Here is an 11,530-nt window from a genome sequence, read left to right on the forward strand (position 1 = left end):
ATGCCGTCTTCTGGGCTGTGATGACACCCTCTAAGTGAAGCAGGCTATAAGGTAGGAGGGGGGTTCACCGAACCTTCAACTCAGCTCCATGAACAGCAGGCCCACACACAGGATAACAGCAGCTGGCCGAGAGGCAGTTCGCTTTATTAATTGGATGCCTGATGGTGAAACTGCTTTCATCGGATGCTGGAGTCTCCCTGCTGTCTCAAGACGGCCCAAGTCAAGGGGCCTCCTCTGCTGCAATTTCCCCTATTGGATTGATGTTGCTGGAGTCAGTAAACAAGGAGGTGTCAGTAGAGGGATAGGCTGTCTCTAACGCCATTATTGTCATTTACATCCAGCCAGCTCTCTCCTTCAAAGGCGGAAGCCCAGCAGGGACAGTCGACTCGATACATTGTATCCACAGCAGGTCCTACTTTACCGGTGGCGGCATCACCATGTAACAAAATGTCTCCTCCTGCAAGTTACCTCTCTGCGCCCACCTTCTGTGACAGTGCAGTTAATAATGGATTTTCCGATTCTGGGAGGGTCAGGGATGCTAGGCAATGCACTGACAACACCGCCCCACACCCAATGCCGATCTCCCTAGTCAAAAAGGAAGATCTTCCTGGAGTCATTCTGAAGTAATCTGATGACTTCACCAGTTAATTGCGGGAATAGCCCAGGTGAAGTCATCCCAAACCACCCTGAAGTATGTGTATAGGGCGAAATATTTAAAGGAGATGACTCTAGAGTCATCCCAAAAACTACTCTAGGATGGTGTTCTGATGACTTCCACTGGCAGGGAGTGATGACCTTTTACAGCTCCACGAATACTAATTGACAACTTCAGGATGAGTGTTAATTACTCCAGGATGGTCTCAAGACAATTTTATGATGCCTGTGGATTACTCTAGGATGATCCCACAACAGTTTCAGGATGAGTGCGGATTACTGCTCGATGATCCTATGACCGCTTCAGGATGCCTTTTGATAACTCTGGAATGATCCTATGACAATTTAAGGATGAGTGTGGATTACTCTAGGGTGATTTAATGACAACTCAAGAAAGAGCATGGATTTCTCCAGGATTATTTTAAGACAACTACAGAATGAGTGTGGATTACTAAACAATGACTACACAAGGACTTTCAGATTAATTCTAAATACTCTTAGATGATCTACATCAACTGCAGACCAAGTGTGGATTACTCCTCTATGATTTAATGAATAATTTAACAATGTAATATACTTAGCAACTTGTGCCATCACTCCCATACTCCTGACTCACTGGGACTTCCCTTATTTGCATTATCTGAAGCGGTTTTACACGGCAAAACATTGAATAAAAACAGCAATTGAAGTGAAAAGGATCAAAAGAGATGTGTCAAAATTTAATTTTATTTATCTAAAGCATACATGTAGCCCCCCAGGGGCCAGGACACCAAACAAGACAATAAAAAGAAAACCCCTGACACTGTACAAGAGAACAAAAAGAAAGGCTGATATACTTAAAAAAAAAAAAAAAGTTTTAATTAAAACCAGCTAGTTCGTTGTTCATTTCTAGAGTTGGAGTTTTCTTTAGTCCTCTTCTAGCATTGCAGATCTTTATAGCCAGTTTCCTTCTCAATGTTCTGTTGTCCATTGCTGGCCAGCCATTGGCCCTGCGCACAGACTTCATAAACTCTGGGCGGGGAGAAAAAAAAAACACATATTAGTATCACGGTATAACCACTATTCACCCTTTTCTCACCATTTTTTTCCATCTGCCCAATGCTGGGGAAAATACTGGAATAGAACAATAGACCATTAAGGGCAGTGCACCCCAGTTTGAAGACCTCTAAATTATGAGCCTTCTGGTTTGTCACATTGATTTTTCCACAGCACAAGAGCACATGGGAGTGTCACTATTTGGCCAATGTGGATTTGGCTGTTTTACAGCGATGTGGGTTAACAAACCCCCAAGCATTTGAAATTATATCCCAACACAAGGCTTTGAGCCAGGTTAGCACAAACCCAGGACAAACTGTTAGTGCTCTTTTGCAGTCAGCTGGTAGTTAATGTTGCACAGTCAATGTACAATAATCTGAAAAGGACCACCTGTGCAAACATATTTTTAACAGCGTGTGTATATTAATGTTTCTTACCAAATAATGCATCAACCTTCTCCTCATCAAGGGCAGCAGTTCCAGCACGAGCCTTAGTAACACCTTTTGCAGCTGCAAGCTCTTTTGGTGAAAAAAGGATCTCACTGACACCATTCAGAAGAAAGCATGCGCTGTCCCGAGCTGCCTTTGCTTCCTCCAAGAGTTTGTGTAATTCTCTCTTCGGCACAAGAACATTTCTGAACAGGTCAGGGCCATTTGAATCCTTCACTAGCTGCTGCATATCAGTCTGCAAAGAATGCAATGTATTAAATATTTGCCATCATGTTAGGTTAGATACTGAATAAAAGTGTTTAGAAATGATGGGATTTGGATGTTTATATGCCATCTGTTCATGTCTAATAATCTTTTTTCAAGATTAGTTGGGTCACCTCCATAATTATAAAGAAGTCATACCTAAAACATTGTATGCAGAAAGATTTGAAAGTTTCCTCAAGTAGGACATTTATAAAGTTTGTCATATATAAATTTTAATTGTACAGAAATGTACAAATTACAACACAAATAGTATGCCAAAAGAGTGGTGGAAAAAACAATACCTTTTGTACGGAGAATGATCCACTGCATATTTGTGAAGTTGCTGTATATGTCAAGTTTCTTGAACTTGTCAAAGCGTACAGCGCAGCTCGCAAATGCTGAACGGCCAACTCACTGTTGCAAGTGCCTTGTAACTGTGCTATAATGAAATAAACAGTTCTTAAAGGCAGCAGATATAATAAACACAAGCAAATATTTTGGCAATGCTGGTGTTTGGGTGGAAAAAATGATTGGCAATGGAAAATTTTGGTAGTTTACCTGGTTAGTTAGAGTATCAATCACTTACCTTTTAGATGTTCGTTTTCAGCTTGTAAAGCATTCACTTCTGCTTGTAACTGTACACACGTCTCATTCAGGCAAGAACCATGGGCCACAGAATAGCTTTCATTTTGGTTAATGATAGACAATGAGCTGTATACCATTTCCTTAGAGAGAAAGCAAATCATAATTAGGCCATACAAATGTAAATGCATTTTCCTATGTCTATTAAAAAAAATAACTACCCCAGTGTGAAATGATGGGCTTTCCTCAGTTGTCAAATGAAAGGATTTATCAGGGTCTTCAATGTCCTAAGGGAGAACATAAAAAAATCACAAATGGAAGTAATAATTAGAGCAATATTTGTACAGTTCAAGCAGTTTTCCATCTGTTTCACATTTTAAAGGTATGTATATGTGCCTTATTGTTGACAAAAGTAGTGCACCAAATTAATTCTATTATAATAAGGATTAGGGCAGTTTGCAGTGATAGTAGGGAGAAGATGTGTAGATAATAAAGTAACTTTTGCCAGCAAAATAAATGTTACGGTCACCAAGACAAAAATGGATGGCCTGCGAGCTTCACAATATGCAATAGTGCACAGTGGCAGTATTCATTTAGATCTGCTTACATCATGGGCACTGCTCTCATTTGAAAATGTGTCAGCATAGTGATGGGTATCATTCACATCCACCTCCTTGACTCTTGCTGCAGATGGAAACGATGGGAATTCACTGGAGGCCAGGCTGTGTGACCGTGAGTTGTGATCCATAAAATTTTGCTTTGTTGAAACTTTTGGTGCCAAGTGTATCATCATTTTGTGATCACGTTTACAGGGTCTAGAGGGTGTTACTTGATTGCTTGAACTAGCCAGCTCTTGCATAGGGAATAGTTGTTTCGGTATAAACTGGTGACGTGGGGAAGAGAAGGCATGGTTTAGTCCTTGATCCTCAAATTGAAGAGGGGTCTCCAAAACAGTTTCATTCTCACGTTCTGCTTCATATTCACTTGCAGATTTTGGATGAAGGACAGTAGCCATCCTGCTAAAAGGGCCAGGTTTTGAAGTTTCTGAAAGTTAATTTGTGAACTTGCATCACCAGGCTGAGATGCTGTCCTTTGAGCAGGAGTTTGGTTAGTGACTTTTATCATATCCTGGCCACTCTTCTTAGCTTTAATTTTTTCCTTGCATCTTTTCTCTGTAATTTCTTCTTCTTGGAGTTCACGTAACACTCTCTTGAGTCTTCCTGCTCTTCCCCGACTGCCACATTCCATTAATAACTGTTTTTCCTTCTGTGCTCTTTGAAGTAACACCTGTTTTAGACCCTCCATTGTGCCAGAATAGCTTTCAATTAAGTCTTCAGAAATTCTTTGAATCATAAGACACTGTTTTTTCACTGAAAAAAAAAAATATATATATATCTTTACAACTGAAACACAGTGGGGAATTTAAAATACCTAGACTTGATTGCAAGGAATGTGCAAATAAACAGGTATTTATATTAAAGGACACAAATGCACAATCTACCCATAACAAAGTATGTTTTCATTAATAGACAGTACACATTGCAAGCGTAGCGTGAACGTACACCTCCTGAAAAAAAAAAAAAAGACACCCAACTAAAATAGTTCTTTATTGACAAATAACTGCCTTAAAGTAGTGTCATTAGTTAACTGTTAGCCCCTTTCAAAAAGTCCTAGGTTTGTCTTAGGAGATAGTTGAAAGGCTTTTTGTGTGGACATGCATGTGTTATATTTTACTGCAGCATCACTGGATTCATTTATTTCTAGCGATTAGGACTACTGAATCATGTCAGTGATTTGTATCAATACCCTTCAGTTGTATTTTCAATAAAGAAGTTTACATATTTTGCTTACCCGATGATTGGAAGAAAACCGTAGCTTTGAAGTCTCTCTCTTCAGTGATTGGCCGACCACTTTCATCAATATTTTCAACCAGCCACTTACATAGAACTTCACCAGGATTGTCCAAAAGCAGAAATTCTCCATCTTTTCTATCACAAACTGAACGATCACAAGCGAAAAACAGGACGTTGAAAGATGCCATGATTATATCCTGATAGATACAAAATATCTGGAGTTAGTTGCGACTTGTCTAGTGCCTAGGTGTCTAGTTGTAAAAAGATGCACAGGTTTGGTAGGATTGCCTAAGTGCTGTCTGGGCTACAGCCCAAATTCCACAGCTAGGCACTTTTAAAAAAAACACGTCAGATTTAATTGTAAAAATGTGGTGTGCCATGTTCTGTTTTGGTGTGTTTTCTGTCACGGGCACTAAGCCTACCCACGCAAGTAAGGTTCCGTTTTTATCGGGCAACTTGGGGGTACACAATAGAAGAACAAGTGTTATTGCTGATTGTCTTTCTTTACATTTTTTCCTTCCAATTGTAAGACAGTGTGTATACCTTATATAGTGACCATTTTGGAAATACAAAGGTTTCCTTGATACCTATTTTTCACTCTTTATATTTCACCAAAAGACACTAAACACATAACAAGCATTTGAAATGCAATGGGTCTCGCTTTTGCTAAAGTTAAAGCTATTAGCTATTAGCGTTGTAAACTCCTAACCAGACTTTTCTTGCCACATAAACAGAAAATGAATGTTCATCAGGGAGGCGTGTCTTGTGTTTAATAGTGAGGCCTCTGTGTCTTTTTGTGTTTAGTAGTGAGGTATCTGTGTATAGTATTGAACATCAAGGCCTGTTTACCTGGTGTTCAGCATGGAAGCCTGTCCGTCTCATGTTTAGTTATAAGGCCAGTGTGTCTAGTGCCTAGCTCTGAATCCACTGAGCCTTGTATTTAGCAGTAAGGCGTCTGGGTCACCATGTCTTGTGTGTGTTTATCGTTGAAGCATGTGTGTCACTATAGTTGGTGATTATCAGCAATGCCTGTGTTCACGAGGTCTGTGCTACTAGCTCACTGCAGCGCTATATATAGCAGTGAGGTGAGTGTGAAGGTATGACTACTGTAGCTGTAAGTGCTTTTAATAGCCAGTGCTTAATTTGTGCACCGGCACTTATTTTTCAGGATCTGCGCTTATTTTTCTGGCTCAGGCATTTATACTTCTAGAAAGACAAATATGGGAAACATGGAGGAAGAGAAAAACGAAAAAGCGTCACCATTGGAGAAAGCAGCAAGAGTGAGCCAAAGAGGCAGATTTGGTTTTAAATGGACTGAAGAGGCCCCGGTGGTTTCAGGATGACGCTGCCTCAGTCCTTGCTCACACATTTCATTGCAGCAGCCGTGTGTTTCAGAGGAGAGCGCACCGGCACATTTTTATTTATACATTAAGCACTGCTTATAGCAATAGCACTGCAGCTGCCTTTAACACTGAACCCTGCAGCCGCTTTAGAAGGACATTTCAAACCTGCTCCTGAACACAGGCACAGCTGTAACCAGGAGCACACCCCGTTTCTGGCCTCTTTCAGGCTGAGGTGTGAGCCTCTTTACAAAACAGACACATCGGCTGGCATGAGATTTATGTATATTTTTCTGGCTCAGGCATTTATACTTCTAGAAAGACACACATGGGAAACACGGAGGAAGAGAATAACGAAAAAGCGTCACCATTGGAAGCAGAAAGCAATAAGATTGAGTCAAAGGGGCAGATTTGGTTTTAAATGGACTGAAGAGGCCCCGGTGGTTTCAGGATGACCTCAGTCCGTGTTCACACATTTCAATGCGGCAGCCGTGTGTTTCAGGAGAGCTTTGAGCATGGACCCATTTGAGCACCAACATATATGCACTAGCGCAGAACTTAAGTTACCAAAAATGAAAAGCATCGCAACACTGCGTTTTCCTCTATAGATGAACGCAGTGCCACATCACCAACAAACACAACATAGCGCATATACGCACACAGTGATCATGAAATGTACACAGTGAAATGTATCGGCAAAAGTGCAATGTTAACGGTAAAAGTCACACTCCAATATTCATTTAGCAGACATAAACAAGGATATGTTGTGATGGTGTAATGAACGGCATGAAGCTTTCTGTGAGCACAGCAACCTAATTCATGCCAGTCTGAAACTGAAACCTGGCTCCATTCCCAAATCGCAGCTGCACCTCAACTTTCCATGACCCTGCGTGTGCGCATATTGCCATTATTATTGCCAGCAGATAAACGCTGTTCTAGCTGGCTGCCTGGGTTAGCATTTCAAAACCATCCTGTTTGTCCAAACCCGTCCCGCATATCCTTACCTAAGAAGCCGGAATTGAAGTACTCTTCGTTGCAGGTGAGGAAAATAGAGAATGAAGCATCGCCATTGTGCCTTTGATTGCATCCTTGCGGTACTCTGTTGGTGCAGCAGTACAATGACGTCACTTCCGGCGCTACCGGATGTGCGTAGAACCTTTCGGTCCACCTGAAGTTTAATTCAGGTATCTGCTAGAGGTGAGTGCATATGTGGAATATTTAAAAATAACTTTTTCTAATTGTGTCTGTGACGGGGCAGTTACAAGACTGTACCTCGCCATATTACCTCTGAATAGAGCTGCAATAATATATTTTGCTGGTTTGAATTTGCTTCGAAGTTTGAAGTGAATTGCCCTTTCTACACTTTGAATGAGATTAGCTGCAGTTTCTGCTCTTTGGCACATCACTGTTCCTAGAACAGCGAAAATGTGTCACATCGTGTGTGTTTTTATTTCAGAGAGAACGTTTTAAGATGTTTTTTAATAAAGACACGTAGTGAGCTTTTGCGACATGCGATTCCTTCTGGCACGAGGGGGATCTGTTACTTACGTTGCTTACGTTGCTAAAAACATTATACCTGGCAAAGGGGAACACACACCGGGCAAATAGGCTTCATATGTGGCAAAATTGGGTAGGAATAGCATTTCATTCTGCGTGCAAGAACCTGTGTCAAAGAAATATATATTTTCCGCCTGTAAAATCAATGCAAAACCTATGTCCTACGTTGTTTTTTGCTTTTAAGAACGAACTGATGGTTAGAGTATGTAAACATGTACACATTCCTGTGCATCGGTAATTAACTTTTTGTAGCGGCGCCTTCTGGAGCAAAGTGGGTTTTTCCATGAAAAAAACTATGAAATGTGTTGAACGGTATAAAGATGCCTTCCAGAGAACTCTCCTTTTTCTTTAAATTGCCGTATCTACTTCATGATTTAATGTTATGTCCTCTACAAAATATTCCTGCATTTTATAAAGCTCGGCTGTGATACATCCATCAAATGACTGCACAGTCTACTGTTGAGGATTGCTTCTGCCGGCTCAGCCTACTATTTCACCACGATTTTGCTAACAAAGAACCATAGATGCACATATAATATTTCCTCACATCTTTCTTCTGTACATCAGCTATCTGAACCCCCTTTGTCTGGTAAGGTAACTATGCATTCTTACAATTTTCATAAAGCCGTTATTTAGACTTTACATTTTTTGGCCCCCTAATTTTATTCATTTTTGAATTCTTAATTCTTGTGCCTGCCCTTCATCTCTCTATGAATTTGCATACTATCGTTATCATGGTGCGATTGTCACTAGTGGATTCCATTCCGTATTCATCACTTACTCTTGTATATATGAATTTTCCAATACCATCTAACCCTTAATCTAGCCCACAGACTATGCCAGACCAGTGCTATAATGTTAAATTCTACACACTTATTGCAAGTTTGTCTTACAGATTTTGACCCTGTTCTCTCCAGCTTTTTTTAAACAATTTTTACTTATTTTCAGGCACAATCTATTTTTTATATATATTCATATTTGTATTTGTTTAGCATGGTGCAAGTCCTAACAGATGTCCGAGTGCTGCACATATGGTGTATAGAAACAGTAATAGTAAAGATCGATGTGAGGCATAAAAGGCAAAAATAGGCATGTAGTGCAATTCTCAGTACATGATGCAAGCACAGGCAATGGCCAAGGATAGCATTATAGGCTGAGAGGCATGCATAGAGAAGTTTCATACTGCTATTATCAAATGTGTTTGCTTCATATCCTTCTCACTCTGAGACAACTAGTGAGTCAAAAGGGTAGTAGGATGCAGGGTATTCCAGAACCCTGAGGCACATCCTTAAAAAGGAATTAATCAAATTCTGCTTCTTGTTTTTTCTGGTTGCAGTAACACATCACTGCTGACAGAACACTGACCACCAAGATGATTCTGTACTAAATAAGTGTCACCCAGGCAAGTAATAAAAACAAAATATCTTACTTCAGTGGAAAATCAATTTCTGGAGATGATAACCAGTATAATGTGGTTGAATAGTTATGTTCCCCAGAATAGACAGGCTGCCAAATGGAGTCCAAACATTAGAGAAACTATCTGTACTCTAAAGAAAGGAGGTTCTGTGGTCAGGCCTGAAAAAAACACTCCTGCTTCTTTTCTTCCTCTCTGTTCTTCCTCCTCGCTCCTCTTCTGTAATCTTCTTCTGTACTCTTCTTTTCCCCATCTTCTCTCTTCATCTGTGTGCTCTCTTCTTCTTCATCTTCTTCTGTGGTCTTCTGCCTTCTGCTCTTCGTCTTCTGTATCTTCTTCTGTGATCTTCTGTCTTCTGCTTCTTCATCCTCTGTCTTCTGTCTTCTGTTCTTCATCTTCTGTTCTTCTGTTCTTCTGTCTTCTGTGCTTCCCGCGCCTGCCCTCCTGCTCCTGTCTCATCTCCCTCCCTCACTCGCCTCCCCCTCTCTATCACCCCTATCTACCCCCCTCACTCCTCCTATCTACCTATCTCTCTATCTCGCTATCTATCTCCCTCACTCACCACCTCCTCCTATCTACCTATTTCTCTATCTCTCCACCTATTTCTCTATCTCTCCCCCCTTCCCACCACCCCCTCTGTTACCTATCTTCCTATCCTCTCACTCTACCTCTCACCCTCACCCACCTCTACAACCCCCCTCCCCTATCTTCCCAACCCTACTCCTATCTCTCTCCCTAATCTCCTAAACTTCCTAACACTCACCGCCCTCCACCCTTAAACCCCCTCCCCCAGCTCTTCTCACTCTACCTGTCCCCCCCTCCCTCCCACTTTCCCGCCGCGACCTCCTGCACGCCCCCGCCCCCCAGCTCCCATTCGCCCCCAGCTGACCCCTCCCCCTCTCCTCCCTCTTATGGCGGCCGCTGCGCGACTGCGCAGCGGGCGCGCCGCTGTCGCGCCGGAGGCGCACCAGAGGCAAGCCCGTCTGCGCCCGTCCGCGCCTGACCCTAGCGACCTGAAAAACTTCCGCCCCATCTCGCTTCTCCCCTTCCCTGCCAAGGTAATAGAGAAGACCGTCAACAAACAGCTTACCACCTTCCTGGAAGACAACAACCTGCTCGACCCTTCACAAACCGGATTCCGAACCAACCACAGCACTGAAACCGCCCTCATCTCAGTCACAGACGACATCAGAACCCTGATGGACAACGGTGAAACAGTCGCCCTCATCCTCCTCGACCTCTCGCCTGCCTTCGACACCGTCTGTCACCGCACCCTAATAACCCGCCTCCGATCCACCGGGATCCAAGGCCAGGCCCTGGACTGGATTGCCTCCTTCCTCTCAAACCGATCTCAAAGAGTTTACCTCCCACCGTTTCGCTCAGACCCCACCGAGATCATCTGCGGCTTACCTCAAGGCTCATCGCTCAGCCCGACACTCTTTAATGTCTACATGAGCCCCCTCGCCGACATCGTACGCAAGCACGACATCTTCATCACCTCCTACGCCGACGACACCCAACTTATACTCTCCCTCACCAATGACCCCGCCAGCGCCAAGACCAACCTACAAGAGGGCATGAAGGACGTCGCAGCTTGGATGAGGCTCAGCCGCCTAAAGCTGAACTCTGACAAAACGGAAGTCCTCATCCTCGGCAACACCCCGTCTGCTTGGGACGACTTCTGGTGGCCCACGGCCCTCGGCACCGCACCGACCCCCTCAGACCACGCCCGCAACCTCGGCTTCATATTGGACCCTCTTCTCACCATGACCAAGCAAGTCAACGCCTTGTCCTCCGCCTGCTTCCTCACCCTCCGCATGCTCCGCAAGATCTTCCGCTGGATACCCGCTGACACTAGAAAAACCGTGACCCACGCCCTCATCACGAGCCGCCTGGACTACGGCAACACCCTCTATGCTGGGACCACTGCTAAACTCCAAAAACGCCTGCAACGTATTCAAAACGCCTCGGCCCGCCTCATCCTCGACGTACCCCGCAACAGCCACATCTCCGCACACCTGAGACACCTGCATTGGCTCCCAGTCAGCAAAAGGATCACCTTCCGACTTCTCACCCACGCACACAAAGCCCTCCACAACAAGGGACCGGAATACCTCAACCGTCGCCTCAGCTTCTACGCCCCCACCCGTCTCCTCCGTTCCTCTGTCCTCGCGCTCGCTGCCGTCCCTCGCATCCGCCGCTCCACGGCGGGTGGGAGGTCCTTCTCCTTCCTGGCAGCCAAGACCTGGAACACCCTCCCCACCAGCCTCAGGACCACCCAGGACCACTCCGCATTCCGGAGACTCCTCAAAACCTGGCTTTTCGAGCAGCAGTAACCCCCCCTTCCCCCTAGCGCCTTGAGACCCGCACGGGTGAGTAGCGCGCTTTATAAATGTTAATGAT

General features: G+C 43.7%; 1 protein-coding gene across 1 annotated transcript; it reads right to left on the reverse strand.

Annotated features, from left to right (window-relative positions):
- Positions 1-1,261: 1,261 nt before the first annotated feature.
- On the reverse strand, positions 1,262-7,258 carry LOC138297284 (uncharacterized). Its single transcript, XM_069236725.1, has 7 exons — positions 7,161-7,258; positions 4,815-5,013; positions 3,185-3,250; positions 2,968-3,106; positions 2,684-2,820; positions 2,127-2,373; positions 1,262-1,665 (listed from the first exon to the last, which is right to left on the reverse strand). Exons 2-7 carry the CDS (start codon positions 4,944-4,946, stop codon positions 1,511-1,513), a joined length of 876 nt encoding a protein of 291 aa, XP_069092826.1. The 5' UTR covers positions 4,947-5,013; positions 7,161-7,258; the 3' UTR covers positions 1,262-1,510.
- Between the last annotated feature and the right edge of the window lie 4,272 nt (positions 7,259-11,530).

Source organism: Pleurodeles waltl, chromosome 5 (genome assembly GCF_031143425.1).
Source record: "Pleurodeles waltl isolate 20211129_DDA chromosome 5, aPleWal1.hap1.20221129, whole genome shotgun sequence".
Taxonomy (NCBI): Eukaryota; Metazoa; Chordata; class Amphibia; order Caudata; family Salamandridae; genus Pleurodeles; species Pleurodeles waltl.

Bases quoted from the DNA above. Each gene is read 5' to 3' on its own strand.
- LOC138297284 (XM_069236725.1), bottom strand. From the start codon at position 4,946: ATGGAGAATTTCTGCTTTTGGACAATCCTGGTGAAGTTCTATGTAAGT. The intron at 3,251-4,814 runs GTAAGCAAAATA...GTTCTCCCTTAG, and splicing joins GGTTTTCTTCCAATCATCGG to GACATTGAAGACCCTGATAA. The intron at 1,666-2,126 runs GTAAGAAACATT...CTCCCCGCCCAG, and splicing joins GAAGGTTGATGCATTATTTG to AGTTTATGAAGTCTGTGCGC.